Source organism: Maniola jurtina, chromosome 7, assembly GCF_905333055.1.
Source record: "Maniola jurtina chromosome 7, ilManJurt1.1, whole genome shotgun sequence".
Lineage (NCBI taxonomy): Eukaryota > Metazoa > Arthropoda > Insecta > Lepidoptera > Nymphalidae > Maniola > Maniola jurtina.
In genome coordinates this window covers 11,217,434-11,236,625 of record NC_060035.1, presented here as the reverse complement: position 1 = coordinate 11,236,625, position 19,192 = coordinate 11,217,434, and the positions used below count along the sequence as shown (strand labels likewise).

The following is a 19,192-nucleotide window of genomic DNA, read 5'->3' as shown; positions in this document are numbered from 1 at the left end:
AATATGCAGAAGTTTATATAATTTCCTGTTTGTATAGCAAAACATCCATACCCTAGTAGAAAGAACATTTAAAACCTAAAAGAATTGGCATTTCTCGCGTCGAAAGCACACTCCAGTGAAAAACTCATTTATGTCAGTCGCTAGCTATTTTTGTCAACAATGGCCCTGCAGCCTTGTTGATGTCATCTGTCCATTTCCTAGCTTGTTGACTCAACTTTATTATGTTTTTAATTTTTCTCGTATTTCTCTAATTTTTATTGGGATTCAAAAAACAATTAGTATTACGAATTCAATGCACAATTTATGCTGAGAAAGCGCGGGGACTTTTTTGGGAATCACTTTTTTTTTCTCTCTCGTCTGGCTTTACAAAGATTAGCCAACGTCAAGTTTGTAGTTATTTGTAACAAGTTAGTTAAACTATACAAGTATGGACCCCGTCTGTGCCGGCGCTCGCCGACATACGCACGGCACCCCCTTAGAGCGCTTTCCAGTCAGTTTCAACAAAAAAAAAAACACTCCGAAAAGGCAGAGCACGTCCACCAGCCAACACCAACACAGACGAAGTCCTGGGAATCACAAATTCCCACACAATTATCTCAACTAGGTTTTTTTCATGTTAATTAAACGATTTTTTCTTTGTTAGAATTATATGTTATGGACTGGGGTGTACAGGTGAGAAAATAAATACCTACTACTCATCATTTAAATAAAAAAGTACTGATTTCATTTATTATTTTAACGTCAGTAAGTTCTAAGGGATACCTTAGGAGCTCTCTGGAGAGTGAATCTTATTTAATGTCTACTTACATTTTTTTTCAATAAATTTCCCTTGAAGTATCTACTTTAACATCAATCAATATTGAGTTATACTTTTGAGTCAAATGTCTTTTGCTTTCGGATTTTTTGCGTCTACCGTGTCCTTAAAAGAACGGCTTTCAGCTTTCAATTAATTGAATTCGTGAATGTAAAGGAATTCGGGATTTCTATTATTCCCGCTTTTCATGTTTAGCACAACATTGTTATACTCATGTATATTATATATATTATGTATAATAAATCCGACAGTATTGTCTATTTTTTGTTGCGTCTAATGGCAGTAAATCCATGATATCTATTGTAATGTACAATTGTAATATAATAAGTCTATGACAATTGGGTATAAGTACCATAATCTTTATTTATTTATTGACTAACGCTTGACTGCTATCAAACCTGCTTACAGTGAAAGGTGTGCTAAGATACTCCACCTTAGCACTACAATACCATTGCCTAGCAGATGCTTATTCACTCTTCATTTGATAAAAGGTACCTATAAAAAAGTAGGGGGGAAAACTGAAGCCGGGGCGTTTTATATCCTAGCAGTTCGAATTAGAAACGAGGAAGCAATTAGTTTCGTACGTGTCCTTGGAGTTTAAATACGTCGCGATCATTTTAATTGAATGAACACCGAGTTTCTATCTTTTTACCGTTCGTTTAATAGCCATTGGTTTGAATTATGTCGTACGTCTTAACAATAAGTACTTAGTATTAACTGACAAAACATAAAACATACTTTGAAATAAAGTAAAACTTTGTATTAACCATGACCTTGCCTAGATCTGGCGGAGCGGGCTCCGAAGCGTAGTCATAAAACAACACACAGGGGACAAAATTGCACAATGGTACAAATTGAGTAACTCAGAATGACGCAGTTACAATAATCTAAATTACTTTGAAGTCATTTAGATAATCGTATAAATAATTAAGAGCTATCTCAATAAACGTGTAGTACCGTTATGTTACTAATAATATCCACACTCGTATTATAGAAACTGTCTGTCTATCTGTCTGTCCGTTACCTTTACCGTCTCATACGTACCTACATGGTTTGCCTAGTTTGCATTCTGGAGACGGGCATAGGCTATTTTTATCCTGGGAAATCAAAGAGTTTCTACGGGATTTAAAAAGGTTTGGATGAACGTGGATGAAATCGCGGTCGTAATTTAAACAAATAAATTGTGAATATGAACCCTAAATGTTACCTCAACAATCACATTTTTTATTTATTTTTTATTTATATTTATCATTTATTTTTTAGTTGATAGGTATACTTGTAAGTTGTATTTGTATGTTAATCGTGAGAAACGTTTTGCTGCTGCTACATAAAATCATCATTATTTCGCATTGTTTTCTCTTCAGTCTTGTTTTAATTGACTTGATTTACATTCTCGTCCCTAGGACTTGTAATAGTAAAACGCCACTATGATTGGTTCCAGTGGCAAAATACGTGACATCAACTTGGAAGTTGTTATCTTTTACTGTAATAAATAATTCTTCTAGGTACGCCTGTACAGCTATTGGCTAAGGAAAAATTATCTCAAAAATGCTAATGCTAATTGTATGAAACTTGTTCAATAATATTAATTTTGTACCTATTTGTTTAATTGCGTTTATTTGTGTTGTTTGATAACAAATGAAATACTCTCTACTTGCATTGTACAGGTCGACAACTTCTCATATATTTAGGAAAATAATTTTTAAAGCGCTAAACTTTGTCTTACCCAATTTAGAGGACAATTTTTTTCATTCATCCAAAAATACTTTTGATTTTTGACATATTCTGTGAAATCTGCTCTTACATATTAATAATGTAAATTACTAATGTATTTAATCGTTTAGGTACCTGGAAAACCTTCGTCAGCTACTCGTCAGCAAAGGAATTCAATCAATTCAATATTTGATGATTCCAAAGTTGTACATCGAAGTTCTTACCATGGGAGTATAAGAAAATTAATAGGTACTTATTTTGTTAAACATGTGCTACTTATGTTAAAGATTTTATGTTGATACATAATAGTAACTTAAGAATGTATATCTTACATGAATGAAACTGCGGAGTTTCAGGCGAACGTAAAATAGAATAAATGCCTACCAGTCTAGTCGGCTCAGTCCACACTCTTGTTCGACGTATTATTTCGATCTACAAAGACGGCCAGGATCCCTAGAGAACGATGTTTTCTATCGTTTCGTGATTTAGCCCAGTTGTTTACCTACCATACATGGGGGGAAAGTCAAGATTGGTGAACGATTATGTCGAGTCACGCAATCGCATTGTTAAGGTTACTATTTCTGGTATCTACGTTTTGATGTAAAGAAGTCAAAGCGGAAAGATTGGAGACTAATCAAGATTTTGATTTCAAAGAGAAGTCATATAGCTCCATGTTTCTTTGTAGTTTTTGCAGGTAACAACGATAATGATGATGTTCTTAAAAATGACAAAGTGAATAAAACACTCGGAATGGACGTCATTGTAGTAAGTAGTTAATTACGTTTGATTTAAGTGCCATTGTTGGCAACTCGGTACATTTCCTTTATTTAAGAATATTGAAGGAGATGTCACCCACATCTCGTTGAAACTTAAACTCGAAACTATAGATTAATAAAAAAATTATTGTAAACCTGAAGATTGTCAAGTCAGGTATTAAAATCATAACGAAGAAATTGTTAATTATAGTGTAGATGAGCATGCGAATGATTATGGTAGACGTGCTGTGTAGAAGTGATTAGTGCGAGTTCGAGTTCCAGCTGTGCAGAAAATAAATACTTAACATAATTGCCATGCCAATAACATGCCATTAAAAAGCTTGACTACAGATGTTTGTGGTTTCTTTTCGGTAGAGTCAACGCTCCAAGCTGCTCGTAGATTATAACCTAGATCAACCAAAGATGATTGAAGAGCTTGTTCACATCTACGACTTAAAGATAGATTTTCAAATTTCAATTTTAAAATAGGTGCATATAACATAGGTTTATTACTAATTTGAATGGGAATCACAACTACTCACGCATCACGCCTATTGCGCTCATCCCAGAATTTGTCCCAGAACGTGGATCTGTTTTTGATTCTCAGCACACTGGTGCTGAGCGTGCGGGGCAGCGTGCCCCCACTGCTGGAGGCCGTCACCCCGGTCGCCATACTGTGCTCTGATGCAGAACTCTTTGTGATGTATGATGGCCCTCCGCCGGCTCCTAGCCCTTCCGATTGAGATCCCGAACGATGCATTTCGATCGCCCGCTTCTATACGAATCTATCTGACACAATAGGCCATTGTTGGCATCAACTGGCCTACTTAATCCGCACGCACTATTACGAGATATCCGCTACTACTACGCCATTTAAGATATTTAACATTCGCCACAGTTCACACTTCGCGCGTTATTTTCTAGGACTATCGATATCGCTTGATTTCGCGAGGCTCTCTCCGTCACTAAAATACCAATCTGAATGTCAGACACAACAATAAATTGGTATTCGCATTCACACAATCATATCAGTATGACAACTGTAGTAGATATAATAATTTTTTATTGAGTATTATCTCACTCGTGCGTTCTTATCGGAAACAACTTGACTGGTGTTTTATAACTCGCGAACTTTGGTAAACATCACAATAACGTAATCAATAAAACAATGCGCTACTGTGTATTGTCAAGGTCCACAGATAAGGTTAGGCCGTCGTTTTCATTCATCTTTAGACACTTTGTTGCGATTCGAAGAAGGTATCTAGTCAGACTGAATAGTAATCCGGAGCGGACCTGTCAAACCAGTGAATGACCTCGGTGCTGTTCAACCGCGAGCTTCATGCACACACCCAGTACTCTACGATAAGCACGTTTTTTTTGAAAATAAAATGTAGGTACTATGCGTAGGTACTGCAAAGGATCACTTGAGGTCTTAGTATCGGCACGAGGAGCGTTGTTTGGTAAAAAGATGGGACATGGGTAGTGAAAAGTCACATTTTAGTCGGGGTTTCCGAAGTGTGTGATGGGGGGTTTTATCACGGCGGGATCGTAGAAGCGTGACGGGGCATAGAGCAACGTGCCGCCGGCGCGCCGCGCGGACTGTCAATGGAGCCGTGTCGGGCTCGGCGCAGCGGCTGCGGAGGCCGGAGCTTCCCACTCGCTCGCCCGGCCACCGCCGACTGTACGCGACTTCGCCCGAGGATAAATTTGGCGCTAATGAAAACTGCCGGCGGTGGGCGCCGGTATAATCAATGTTCGACGTGGAAATCGAGGGCCAAGGAAGAAAATTATTATCAACCTCGAGAAGGATTCAGGTGTGCCTTGCTCATCCGGCGCTTTATTAGTATTCCTCAGAGTAATCGGATCAATCGCCTCAACTGTTGTCTAAATTTAACCTAGGCGTGATGAATGCCTACGGCTATGAATGAAAAGTTCTCTTAATTGATCTTAGAAACTTCGGGTTTTTGTTAAATAAACTTCAAGTCCTTTGTCTGATGTGTATTTTATTAGGAAAAGAAAGCCTATTTATTATACAGCAGTTTGCGGTGATTTACAAATTAATTGAGCCTCAATAGCTCAACCGGTAAAGGAGTGGACTGAAAACCGAAAGGTCGACGGTTCAAACCCCGCCCGTTGCACTATTGTCGTACCTACTCCTAGCACAAGCCTGACGCTTAGTTGGAGAGGAAAGGGGAATATTAGTCATTTAACATGGCTAATATTCTTATTTTTTTAAAAAAAGGCTACTCTGGTGCTAATGGACTCGCGGTAACTTGCGTTTTAACGCCTATTGATATCGTGAATTGTAGCCTAACTTGTAACGAGCGACAACAATGCTACGTTTTTTCTATGAGTGCTAATGGATCCAAAAATCAATGTTGTTTTTGGACCTTGTTGTTGATTAATTTTATTAGTCTAACTAAATACATTTGTACTTATGTTTTTAAGGTTTGCGCATATTTATATGACATCCATTTAATGTAGGTACCTAGGTATACATACATATATAAGACAGTAGGTACATAATAGCTAATAAGAAACGTTTGCGGAAATTATATTTTGGTAAACGGTGGGGTGTTTTAGATTATTTATGAAGAAAAACACTCGCTCAATGTAGGCAAGTAGGTAGGTAGGTACGTGGAATCAAAAATCCATTACCTACTGCATTTTTTATTCGAAGACGAGGGTTCCGCCAATAATGTCTGTCTGTGAGAACATTTAGCGCTAGACAGTCTAGCCTAGACTGCGATTTCTAACCAGATTTAGTTTACGCGTTAGCTCTGAAGGGGTGTGGCGGTTTAAAACCTACAATTTTCATTGGTTCCTACTCCGTATAGTATCGGCAATTATAATTATTTATGCAATAAACTAATTTTGTTTAGATAGCAGTTAATTATTACATGTCTTGCCACGGATAGAGTCAGAATATTGTCATTAAAGAACATAGAGGTCGCACACTGAAACCAAAAATGACATAATCCAAAAATTGGCAGTTGTCAGTTGAAACCTACAATAAGTAGGTAAGTACATCACGTAATTTTGCGAAAAAAACGTCCGTTATAAAGATCCTTTCCTCGATATATCTTCACGTACTTTAAACTAGAGTCACTTTATACTTAGTCGATTTAATTTCAACTGCTAAAAGTAAGATAATCTTATTGAAAAATCGTGTTTTAGGATTTGTTCAGTTTTGTCTCCCATGTGCGATTAATATACACGGGCAATATAGCATAAACGCTATTTCAAATGTTTACTTCATATATTATTTACCTCTCTTGGGTAGACGATACACAGGTTGGTAAACGCCACTACAATTCCGACGACAAATATATGACAAGACAGACAAATACCTCAACACAACATTCAACACGGGTATAAATACAGGGTGAGATATTGAAACGGTCAGTGAGGCCTAAACTGAACCGAAGGCCGGAATTAGTAATTTTTTTGTAGGCTTCGATTTTAAAGATTTTCACTCGACTCTTCCCACGGCAAAAGGTTATATCTAAGTATCCTATCTACATGTCCTATCTAACTACTGTTTATAATTTAATAATTATTATTAAAGTTTAGTTTCTGAATTAATACGGACACAAAATATTTTAATTAGTAGGTAGTACTATTTATTTAATTCTGAATTTGAATTTTTATAGACTAAGCTTATCAATACATTTTTTTTGAAATTTAATCGATGAAGTAGGTACATTGATTAAATGAATGGCTTACAATTTTTAATTTAATACAATATATTATTTAATAATTTAATATAATATATTGTATAATTTAATTTGCGAATGGGTCAATATTCTTTTGATTTTTTTTTATCATAAGTCGATCCGGGTTAGACCAAATTTTTTCTAACCTTCGTAGCATCAGTCTACGCCTCACTGACCGCTGCCAAAACCTAACCTATAATATAAATAACAGTGCAAGCTATAGTAGAACATGCTATATAATATATAACAGTGTAGAAAAGCGGACATGCTACATATAAGTGCACCGATAAAGATACATACGCTCTGTCGAGCTGTGCCGCCTCGACCTCCTTGAATCTGTAAGCAATTAAAAAATATGGGAAAGAAGGATCGCAGATTTCAGACGCCTAAGCAGAGTTAGGTCGCTTACAATAATGCGGGTAGTGTATGGTTTGAGTGCTCGTTTTAGTCGAGCGTTAAGCGGGCCCGGGCGTGCAGTGTTCTTCTCAATCACAGACGGTAGCCAGAACTCTAGCAAAAACTTAGCATTATCATTATAATACCTAAACACAATCTCATGCCAATAACTTTAATAAATAAATTGCCTTATTTTGTAGTTTTATTGATTTAGTATTTTTCAAACCCGCAATGTAGCGTGCAAATTCTATTTATTTATGACGCGGCATTGACTCCAAGTGGCCTACTGATGAAACGTTCGTTGACTAGCGTCAGTCAGATGTTTTATGAGCAATATATTTACTTATTGTTTGATTTTTACTTCTTCTTTTCACGTTTTTTCTTGTGGTATCTTATCAGTTATCAGTAATCATGAGTACTATCACTTGTCTTCGTTATTGCTAGCGTTTTGGTTACGCCCTGTATATACTCGTATATAGAAGTAAGATGTCCAGGCATTAGAGGCTCATTATTGGTGTGGCCTCACGCTGCACGCCCTGCGAAACTCTCACTCAGGTTTTGGCCTAGCATCACACCAAGTAGTCTGTGCTGGTCGTGTAGTGGCAGGCTTGTTGTGGTGGTAATAGCATGGCATTGGGTCGTATCGAGTATCTAACGGTTACCGCTTTACGATAGTAAATCAATAAGTATCTGCTGTTTCTAGACACTCTGTTGCATAAAACAAGCCAATACCTTGACTCTAAGGTTGAAATCTGTAGAGCTCACTTTGACTTTGCTTAGACTTAAATTTCAGTTAAAACGAGACAGATTTATGCCAGCGGTATAACGTTGTCTCTTTTTAACAGTGTCTTAAGTCTGAGCAAAAGTCATAGTGCTCTCTATAGATCTCAGCCTTAGTTTCAAGTTAAGAACGTGAAGAAGTTACGTTAATTTGCCAAAGTTGTAGGTAGATGTCAAATGACAAATTACAGCGTTTGCTCGTCCATACTGACAAGCTCACGTTAATTAACTTGAAAAGCTTAGGGCATCTAGTGCTTCATAGTTTCAATGTAAGTCAAAATTTGCTTTGTATTTAGATTTCGACAAGTTTGGTATCTTTTGTACAGTCAATAGCTCGGGTAAGAAATACAAAATTAAGGCCCAGTATCCACTTAAGCGGGGTGGAGAGAAGATCTCTTCAGTCGACCGAACAGGTTTTTAAATCTGATTGGGCGACTGAATATATCTCCTCTTTGCTCCACTTTGATGGAAACCGGGCCTAACATATTATGAATTTTTGGACACATCCATCTAACCTTATAAACCTTTGTCTAAACTTATCATTAGGGCAAAATTTCGGGTCAAATTATTATTTAACAATCCAAGTTAGACTAACTAGTGAGAGGTCGAATGATTGTCGTAAAACTGGTCTGATAAGTTTGAATAACCTTAGTGTCTAAGGTCAGTATAATTATTTATTATTATTATCATGAAACTTGATTTATGACTTTATTAGGTATCTTATATTATCAAACTTGTTGATAAAATCAGAAGAGATCTTTATTACAGCACAGTAAAAAAACACTTTGCGATCGATACTTTACTAACATTTTTAATTATTTTGATGATTGATTGAACTCGATACGACTTGAAAGATATTCTTAATATAAGCTCTCATTCACACGAACGCCCTAATGCACGTTAAAAAAAGCTTGATAAGCTTATAAAGCGAAATACAAGTCAGATTGGTGTTGAAATCACATATCTATGTTGAAATCCAACACTGTGCAATAAAAAGGCATCGCAAAGTGCAGACGTGTGAGTGAATATATTTTTGTTCCACAAAATGGGTTTACAATTGATTTACTACAAGCCCATTTGTTTCATCCTAACTTTTCTAACGCGCGTTAGAAATACATCAGTATGAATGAGGGCTAAGACAGCACAGGGGTCATTCGAACACAGAACAGAACTATTTGGCATGCTATTACCAGCAGATGTATGCTGTGAGTAAGCTCTACCTAACTGTTAATCGACCGTTAAAGCTCGCGCACCGTTAGACGGATCGCATCGCTACTAATCGCTAATCAAAATCTGTGACCACTTTCATACGTAATTTCTATAGTAAACGGCTACCCAAAATCGTAACCTAGTAAAGGCTGAAATGTAAGTGTAGCGCGACTCAATGTATCTAACGCGGCTACTAGAATTTATAAAACTATATGTATGTAGGCGTTCACACCGCGAAGCGCGGAATGGTACCGTGCTCCTGCAGTGCGCTGTTGGCGTCAAGCAATGAAGTTTGACGTGCTTCAGTTTAGTTTTTTGTATTACCAATCATCCCTACACTGTTACGCGCGCGTGGGTATTTCACGTTTACTTAATTATTATTATTGATGCAATAGTAGTGCAAATTTTGGAACAGCCACAAGATTAATGATTGCTTTCGGATCATATTATATGTTTTGAATTTTACTCAATCGAAAACAATGTAAGTGCCCATAACGTCTTTTGCGCTATCATTCGTTATAGCAAAGGTACGAAACAGATAACGCATTATATATTTCAGTTACGTGGCCAGCCTTGTGCTATTAGCACCCTTGCATATGACGATATTTTCGTGTGAAATGGACGTGCGTCAACAATAAAATACTATTACAAATTCGATTATGGCATTGAAGGGAGTCATAAATATGCCATAGCTGCTTTCATAGCTCGTTTCAATCGCACGTGAAAATTTCACCGTGTGCAATGGCCTTTATTCGTGTACGATAGATATCAATATTTCAACATCACAATATAAGAACTTACTTTATTACATCGCTTAAAACCGCTTTACTGAAATAGCTGAGTGTAGCATATTTAGTGGGCACACAGTGTTCTACAAGGCACGTGTTTCTGTGCTTTTAAGGCTGAAAACTATAGAGCGTTGACTTTGCTCGAGACAGATTTGTCTCTGACATAAATCTCGCATTAAATCTAAGCAAACTCTTAGCAAAGTCAAAGTACGCTTTATGGATCTCAGCTTAAGTGTAGTTATGCCAAGACAGTGATAAAATGGCGGTTTTACTTAACGTCTATTCCACACGTTGTAATGTTGTTTGCAGTGTATGTAGACGCAATATAGAGGTCTACTTAAATAAAATAATTCGCTTCCTATTTTGGTGGAGATGTTCCGAAGTTGCGTGGGGCGAAAAAGGCACATTTTCAGCTTTTGAAAGCGAGTAACACGAGTATCGGATGCGCTGTAAAATTGCTTAGGCAGACCTCTGTTGACATCTCATCGACTAATTCTTCACCGTAGCCGATTTATTAGCCGATTTTTTCAATATTAAAATTTGTTTCTTGCGCCACTTTCGAAATCAGTGAATCGTAAAAAATTAGAAAAGGATATTTCGAAGTGACCCGACCCGACCCGAACCCCATTGAGGTACGGGTACCGCATTAAAGCAATCAGGGAAGCCATAGAATATTTAAAGTAGAATCCACCCTACTCATGTAGCATCGTTTTAAAATAAGAGTAGGAAATAAGTAATTTCAGATTTCAGCAAGATATGATGTTTTAATGTCCTCTAAACGTAATGAGACTCAACAAAGAATAGGAATAACTTTCTAACATATTTTATCTCAGTTGGAAATATAGCTTAATTTAATAGGTACTAAGACTTATTATATAATATATATATAAAAAATCGTTATGTATGCAAAGAATTTTCTTTAAAAACCATAATAAAATTTTCAAATGACAGTTGCCAGGTAAAAAGTTCACTGACTTTCCAATTCTTACTTTGGAAACATTACCTATTCAAAATTTTGCTCGCCTTCCAGAATATTGCTGACTTGTGATAAGTATTATACGCAGGTACTGTCGTTATTTGAAAGGTTCAATTGGGCACATTTACTTTAACAGTTACGGACCATACGTTTCAAATGGTCTAAAACCTCCAGCTAAAGCACAATCTAACTTGCCGATTAAAGTTTGGTTTCGTACCTAAATGTTTAATACAGCTGGGACCGTTTCAGTTACCCAAACTTCTAATGTTCTGTGGAATGGTATTCAAAACTATGAAATTCAAGCTTTGCCTTTCTCATGGGAAAACTTAATTCTTTGCAAAGTTCTATAGTAAAATATTTAGTGGCTGATGGAAAAAAAAACACTAATATTTCCATTTTCTGTTTTGTTTAATGCCTAGTTAAATATCCAATAACCACTGAAATAGACCTTGTACAAGTATCCTGGAAGACGTGTGCCTTACAAAATGACAGTTATTTTTTGTGCCAATTCGAAGAGCCCCTCTAGCGTACCTACCTGGAATTAAAATTGATATTTTAATTCCCGGTAACGGTTAATTGCTGCGCCAAAATGACAAAAATCAAGTTGCTTCAAAAACACATCGGCAATCGCAGGTCTAGCGTGTATTAATAAAGGTCAGTGCCAATTTCGCAATTTAGCGTAGTCTAAACTTTATATAATCTATCCTACTAATGAAACCCTTTGATTTACCAACAAAGGCGTTTGTTAGAAATACACAAGGAAAACGCCGCCGCTTCGTTGTGTTTATATTCAGTTGATATTCAGGTAACTTTACCCTATTTACATTTAGGATATAGTCTCTAAGATATTGGATGTTCTGATTTCTCTATTTGCTCTCTACCTCTTTGTGAAATGTATTTTGATTGAGTATAAAGTTTGAATATCTATAACTATTTATTTAGTTAGTTTAGAGTATTATTTTATGTGAATAATGTAGAGAACTGTTAGTGGTAAATAGTGTCTTGAAAGTCTTGGAACAATAATGCATAGAATAATAATTTTCTTAGAAAGTAAAGCACAAAAATTCAGTGAGTAACAATGAAAAATCACGTTTTTTTTTATCCACTCTTGAGCCTTACTTTTTTTTAATATCTTAATTTTATAAGACTATTTTTAAAGTAAGCCACGCATGAATTAAAAGTTATACGGCTTGGTTTAAAGCATTTCATATTTTGGCGTCATATTGGATGACTGCATATCGGCTTCTATGCGTTATTATTCTAAAGAGCCCAATACTATTCGCGACGTACTCGTAGCTGAAGACGACTGAGTAGATGGGCACTCCGACCTCGTCTCACTTTTCTTCTCTCAGTTTATATGCCCCAGGGGAAGGGCCCCAAAATGCGTTTTGACTGAGTTCTCCCGAAGTGACTCATGTACCTAAAAAAGTGCGCTTCGGCAAGCTTTGACGGAGACGTTGGAGAGTGTAGAGGGACCTTAAAGAAAGACTCACCTTTCGCTGGCAATGGAGCTGTTCCTTGACATGGACTTGGGTGACATTTCGAAGTCGGAATCGGATCGGTAGAGGAAGGACTCGCGGCGCTGCGGCATGGACTGGAGCACCAGCGCGGCGGAGGGCGAACCCCCCTCGAGGGGGGAGCGCGCACCCCCCGCGCCGCCGGCACCGCCATTCTCCACATCGAAGCTGGAACAAAGGACAAAAGATTAACAACTTGCCAACTTCAATATGACACTTAGCCGACACTCCTAGCGGTTAAAATGTCTCTCGAATACGGGTAAGTAGGTAGGTATATCAGTACATAGGTACTACTCCGGTGATTATAATAATATTATGTACTTACATAAGTTAAGTAGGAACGTAGGAACTCAAATATTTCGAAAGTAATTGTAATAATGTAATAGGTAATTTCAAAGACTCGATTGTTTTCAAGCATGCTATCAATCGTTTCGCTTTGAGTGAGTATAGGTGTCAGTGCATAACTAACTCCCTATCCGCAAGCAATTTTTTCCTATAGGTTCACGCGAATAAACAAACATCGGCGTGAACTGTATCAAATATACAAAAAAATTGTTGAATTTGTATTGTATGTACTTATATCACTTCTATCTTTTCGACACCAATTTTTTTTTCATCTATGGATTGATTGATGAATTCATTCGTGTTCATTATTCGTCCACCAAAAAATAACGACAATTCAAATAAGTACATCATTTATTTATTAAATTCTTGGCTAATCCCTTATCAAGTAGGTACTAATTTAATTAACCCCTAAAGGATTATAATATTATTATTGATTCCATATCTGTGACGCATAATCATTAATATGCGACGCGCGACTTCGTCCGCGTGAATTTTAAAAATCCCGTGGAAACTTTTTGATTTTCTGAGATAAAAAGTAGCCAATGTCACTCTCCAGGTCTTTAATTATACCCATACGAAATGATTGAAGAACAAATCAATAAACCAACAAACAAAGAAAACACACTTTCGCATTTATAATAATACTAATTGATGCGAGTACGAGCCGAGCTTCACAACTAATTATGTACTTAATCTTCTCTCTAAACCCACTTCAGTTCACTAACCATCCTAATCAATGATTTATAGACATATTTTTAATACTAAAATAATAATAATGTACTAAAGTTTGGTTTGGTAAGAAATATATAGGTATATGCTCAATTTACCTATCAATTATTTTTACTCATATCTATTTCTTTTTCTGCTCATACGTATTTTTGTGCGCCGTAGCTCGTATGCCAAAATATTTGTGGGCAAAATCTGCACTTTCTAAACTCCCCGGTCAAGGCGACTATGGCGTAATTAATTAGATTTTACACTTAGATGGCCCTATGGATGGCCCAAAGAAGTACAGAATAGAGAGTTGTGGAAAATCGGAGGAAGGCCTTTATCCAATCGTGGGACAGTAGACTAATTTAGATTAGATTTAGATTAGACACTTTTGTCTATGAAAATAAATTGCAATTGGGTTGTAAGAGTAGCTTGTTGTGTTGTTTTTATTTGTACCTAGTTTATAAAGTTGTTTTTCTTATGCTTCAGAAAAAAACCAAAAATTTTATATACTTACCTATTACCTACCTACCTACCTTACCTATTACCTATTTTATATACCTACCTTTATTTCTAAAAATAAACTTTATTTATTAAAACCATTCCTGATTAAAAGTCCCTGTCTGAAGTTCCTGTCTGAAGTCTGAATTCCTAATCATAAAAAGGAATTTGGTAAAGAGCACACCGAATTATAATATCGTAAGGATTCTGTAAAGAAAATGAGAAGTCATAATATTATATTTTCAGAGTACTGGGAAAAGCCGCTTTTATTAAACAGAGATAAATTAACAAGCATGAATTTACGGAATTAATATAAAAGCTATTACGAAGGTATTGTGGGCGTTAAGATGTGGGTTTTTTAAATCATAGCGTTTGGAGAAATTGTGATAAATTGTGAAAATAGAAAAGCCTCATGAATAAGATACCTACCTACCTATTCCAATAACAAAGTGAAAACAAATTATAAAAACAATTTGAATTTTTAATTACAAAATGTTGTTATAACTTATAACACATTAGTTTAATTAAATATTTGTTAAAAAAAACTCTGATAAGATTCCTTAAGTTTGCTGCATTAAGGCTTTTCATTTGTTTTCCTTAGCAGAGACATCTGTCGCAGTTTTCACGAACGAACGAAAACAACTGAAGTCCACTCTAGCTTTGTAGTTTGAAAAATTACCGCCAGAGGTAGTTCTTTCAATCACAACTTATTATTTCCTCTCAAAAATCAACGTAATGAATAAAAATGTAAATTATATTATACTAGCCGATGCCCGCGACTTCGCCCGCGTGGATTAAGGTTTTTCGAAATCCCGTGGGAACTCTTTGACTTTCCGGAATAAAAAGTAGCTTATGTGCTAATCCAGGATATTATCTATCTCCATTCCAAATTTCAGCCAAATCCGTCCAGTAGTTTTTGCGTGAAGGAGTAACAAACGTACACACACACACACACATACACACAAACTTTCGCCTTTATAATACTAGTGTGACTAGTGTGATTACATTGCCCGGAAGAGCCTCCTAGCGCCTATGTGCGCACCATCCCATCACCTCTAGAGAGGACTGTTCAGTTGTGCTGAGGAAAAACCAATACCTGCCAGTAGTACGTCTCCGAGCTGATACTGGCGCGCGTCTTAATGGTCTTCTCGATGCTCCTCTGGCACTCCAGCGGCGAGGGGCCTCACTCCACCTAATACCCCCGGTCAAGTTCAGTATACCAGACACGACCACCACCGTTATCATTTTAACCAAACACAACTGTTACCAAATTAAAAATGTGAAAGAATTTTCCCTATGTTTCAGCGTATGAGATGATTTGGGTATAAAGATAAGAAGGATAAGATAGAGTTATGTATGTAATATTTTCTACGCAACGATCTTTATTGTTTTAGTACTACTAGGCCAGTCATTTAAGTTTAAATTAGGTAAGAATCTCGGAATTCGAGATACCCAGCTGTAAGTCTGTAAATACTTGTAAGTAATTGACACGCTAAAAGTTGTCTCAAAACCTGCATATGGTAGGGTATACGCGACTATTAAATTTCAAGGTCAGAGTTCACAAAAATTGGTATTTTGCGCTTTTTTTGTAAATATCTCATTACCTATGGGTTTTTGCTATTTGTATTTATTATAAGCGCAAAAAAACGATTTTTGTGACCTTTGACCTTGAAATATAATAGTTGCGTACACTCTACCATATGTAGGTTTTGAGACAACTTTTAGGGTGTCAATACACAAGTATTTACAGACTTACAGCTGGGTATCTCGAATTCCGAGGTGTACTTACTATAATGACTGGACTATACGCAAGAGTCATTTCGAACAAGTGTAAATTAAAAATTTATAACACCCCCGACAAGTGAAGGTTACAGTAACTAGAAAAGAGCTGATAACTTTCAAACGGCTGAACCGATTTTCTTGGATTCTAGCTAAGAACACTCTCGATCAAGCCACCTTAAAACAAAAAAAAAACTAAATTAAATCGGTTCATTACTTTAGGAGCTACGATGCCACGGACAGAAACACAGATACAAACGTCAAACTTATAACACCCCTCTTTTTAGTTTTAGTACTTTGCTTACAACTTGGGGTCCAGTATCACATTAATTTTGACAGCTTCATAGAACACGATTTTTGTTTAAAATAGCCCTTTTATTTGAGCTTCGTCAACAAAATGTTAGACTATGCTGTCCTTTTACTAAAAATCAGCTATCTGCAAAAGGTAGTTTGTGAGTTATCGCCGAACAAGGAATTTTACGGAAGTTTCTAAAAATGTTTGCTACGTAGAATTAAATTGAATACGTTGTCCTACATAGCATTCTTCTTTAGGAACATCAGTTTTTGAAAAAATTCTATGCTTTTGACGATGACTCAAAAACTACTTTTTGCAGTCAATCTCGTTTTAAAAAAGGGACGGAAGGATTATTCACGTTACACTAATATAATGTGCGGGCTGTACTACGCCCGGGAAATTTTCATAGTGCAAGTCATTTCACTTTTATTGATGGTCAAAGTTTAACGGTAACTGTAACGTAACTTTATCTGCCCGTCATGCTACTGGACCTAAATGACCGGCATCAGAGTGAAATACCAACATCCAATGCAGGCAACGCACATGTCACGTTACCTAATTTACTGTAAAAATTACGGGGTATAGCCAGAACACTAGCAAAACTGTAGCGTTATTATTATAATATCTAACACAATCCAATGCCAATAACCATTTGCCTTATGTTGTAGTTTTAATGATTTAGTATTTTACAAACCCGCATTATATAGCATGCAAAACTCGGGTTAATGCCCCACCTACGACGCGGCATTGACTTATTTACGGAACGTTCGTTGAACTCTAGCGTCAGTCAGATGTTTTATTTGCAATATATTGCTATTTAAAAAAATCGTAGTTTTTTAATGGTATCTCATCAGCAATCATCAGTACTATCACCTGTCTTCGTTTTTGCTGGCGTTCTGGTTACAACCTGTATATTAGGGATTATGACTGTTCTGTTGCATCAGCTCTTTCACATGCATTCATACATTTCATGTGCAGCGCCCAGACAAGTCGCCAAGACTTCAGAGCGCTAAAAATAAATGTAAATAGTTGTAAGAATTATGTAAATACAATAAATAAATAAAAAAAATCACGGATTTGACCTAGTAACTGATAATATTTTGTATACGAAATATAAAATCTTGGAAACGTGATTGTCGCGATAATCTAATCATACTAGTACATCATGATATTCAACAACAATACGTCAGTATTGATGACGAATATCATGTGCTGTTACAATATTATGTACCTCCGAGTAGTTTTACAAGGAATTTACAATTTAAACGTATGTATGTAGATTATTGATTGTAACGTCATTCTACCCCGGAAAGCGTACAAATCTATCAATACACGTTTACATATTGTAACCGATTGTATCTACGGGATAACTGATTAGGCAAACAAGTGACAGCCATGTTATATACCTAAGGATAAGCGCGCACTTCAAATCTTTATCGCGCGATTTTTACCTCAGTATTCCGCCATATACGAATATTCTGCAGGAAACCTTACGGTGAAATTACGTTCGTGAAATTATGCAGTTAATGCTTTGCAGCTCATTAATTAATACTAGAGGATGCCCGCGGCTTCTCCCGCGTGGATTTTGGTTTTTTTAATCTCATAGGAGCTCTTTGATTTTCCGGCATAAAAAGTAGCCTACGTCCTTCCGCGGGAAGCCCCAAGTCTTTACCAAATTCCATTAAAATCGGTTCAGCGGTTGGGCCGTGAAAACATAGCAGACAGACAGACAGACAGACACACTTTCGCATTTATAATATTAAGTATAGATTAACAACGTCAGCCTCTCCATCAATCGCTCCATTTAAACTTGGTTTGGTTCTCATTTGAATAACAAATCAAACTTAATGTAATTTTGTAGACACGTTCTAGAAACTAATTAAACTAGAAACTAAACGGGTTTAAAATTTGTATGTTTTGTTTTATACCCATGTTACTTTAATGGAAATCAGGAAAACAACAGGTATAAATAAATATTAGTTCTTACAACTATCTAAAAAATTGAGTTTGATTGGTTAGTATTAAAATAAGAGCCAAACCACGTTTGTTTACGAAACGTTCGTTGACGTTGAAATATACATATTGTGAACTATTAAAAATACAGGATTTAAAAAAAATGTAGTTTTTTAATGGTATCTTATCAGTAATCATCAGTTCTGGTTACACCCTGTTTTTTATATCTAAAAGAAACGTACGTTTGTTTCAGCCTTTAAGCACTATAAAGACCTTAGACTGGAATTTCCTTAAGATGAAGACGCTATCTAATTTAGTTAAGACGTAGTACAATGCTGAAAAGATTTTCGCCCTTTGAAGAAAGTTTCTATAATATTCAAATTAATACTTAAAGCCATCCGTGTAAAAACTGGGTGATATTAAAACATATTGTAATTAATATGCAAAAGATAAAAGGGATATCCAAAAGAAGGAGGAAAGTCTTTTGTCATTTCAACTTTTCAATATTGAACTTGAAAAAGATAAATATCTCTCAACTCTCGACAATCTGCTAAGTTAATCGCGAAAGTATAGTAGAGTTGCCCTTGCTGAAAATTTAAATCTTCCGTCAACATTGTTTTCTTACTTAAAAAAGTTGAAATTAGGTGAGAAGAAACAACGTTATTGGAATTTGAATCAGGTATGCTTTTCAACCTCTTTGCTCTGTGTAACGATTAGGTTTTAACGATAGCAACTTCTGAAATGGCTGATTCTAGGTTCACGGTTCACAGGATAAGGAGCGTAATTAGATCAACTCTGTGATACCAAATATGTATATTATGTTAACATTAATGGTAAAAATTAATCCTATCTGTAATCTATCGATTGGTAACTTAACAAGGTGGTTGAATAATTGCATATTTTTTTACAATTGACAACAATGTAAATATACAAGGAATCAAAAG

At 36.1% G+C, this 19,192-nt stretch overlaps 1 protein-coding gene across 15 annotated transcripts in view; it reads right to left on the bottom strand.

Moving 5' to 3' along the window:
* LOC123866919 (cAMP-specific 3',5'-cyclic phosphodiesterase) overlaps nucleotides 1–19,192 on the bottom strand; it is a 600,070-nt gene that overhangs the window by 120,972 nt on the left and 459,906 nt on the right. For 11 of the 15 annotated variants that reach the window (XM_045908710.1, XM_045908701.1, XM_045908712.1 and 8 more), the window contains 2 exons: nucleotides 12,641–12,832; nucleotides 7,299–7,334 (listed from right to left, as the gene is read on the bottom strand). In XM_045908710.1, coding sequence (XP_045764666.1) covers nucleotides 7,299–7,334; nucleotides 12,641–12,832 — 228 coding nt within the window. Of the gene's footprint in view, nucleotides 1–3,824; nucleotides 4,883–7,298; nucleotides 7,335–12,640; nucleotides 12,833–15,317; nucleotides 15,414–19,192 lie in introns of those variants that run through there. The other 4 variants (XM_045908702.1, XM_045908703.1, XM_045908699.1 and 1 more) reach the window with 4 other exon arrangements.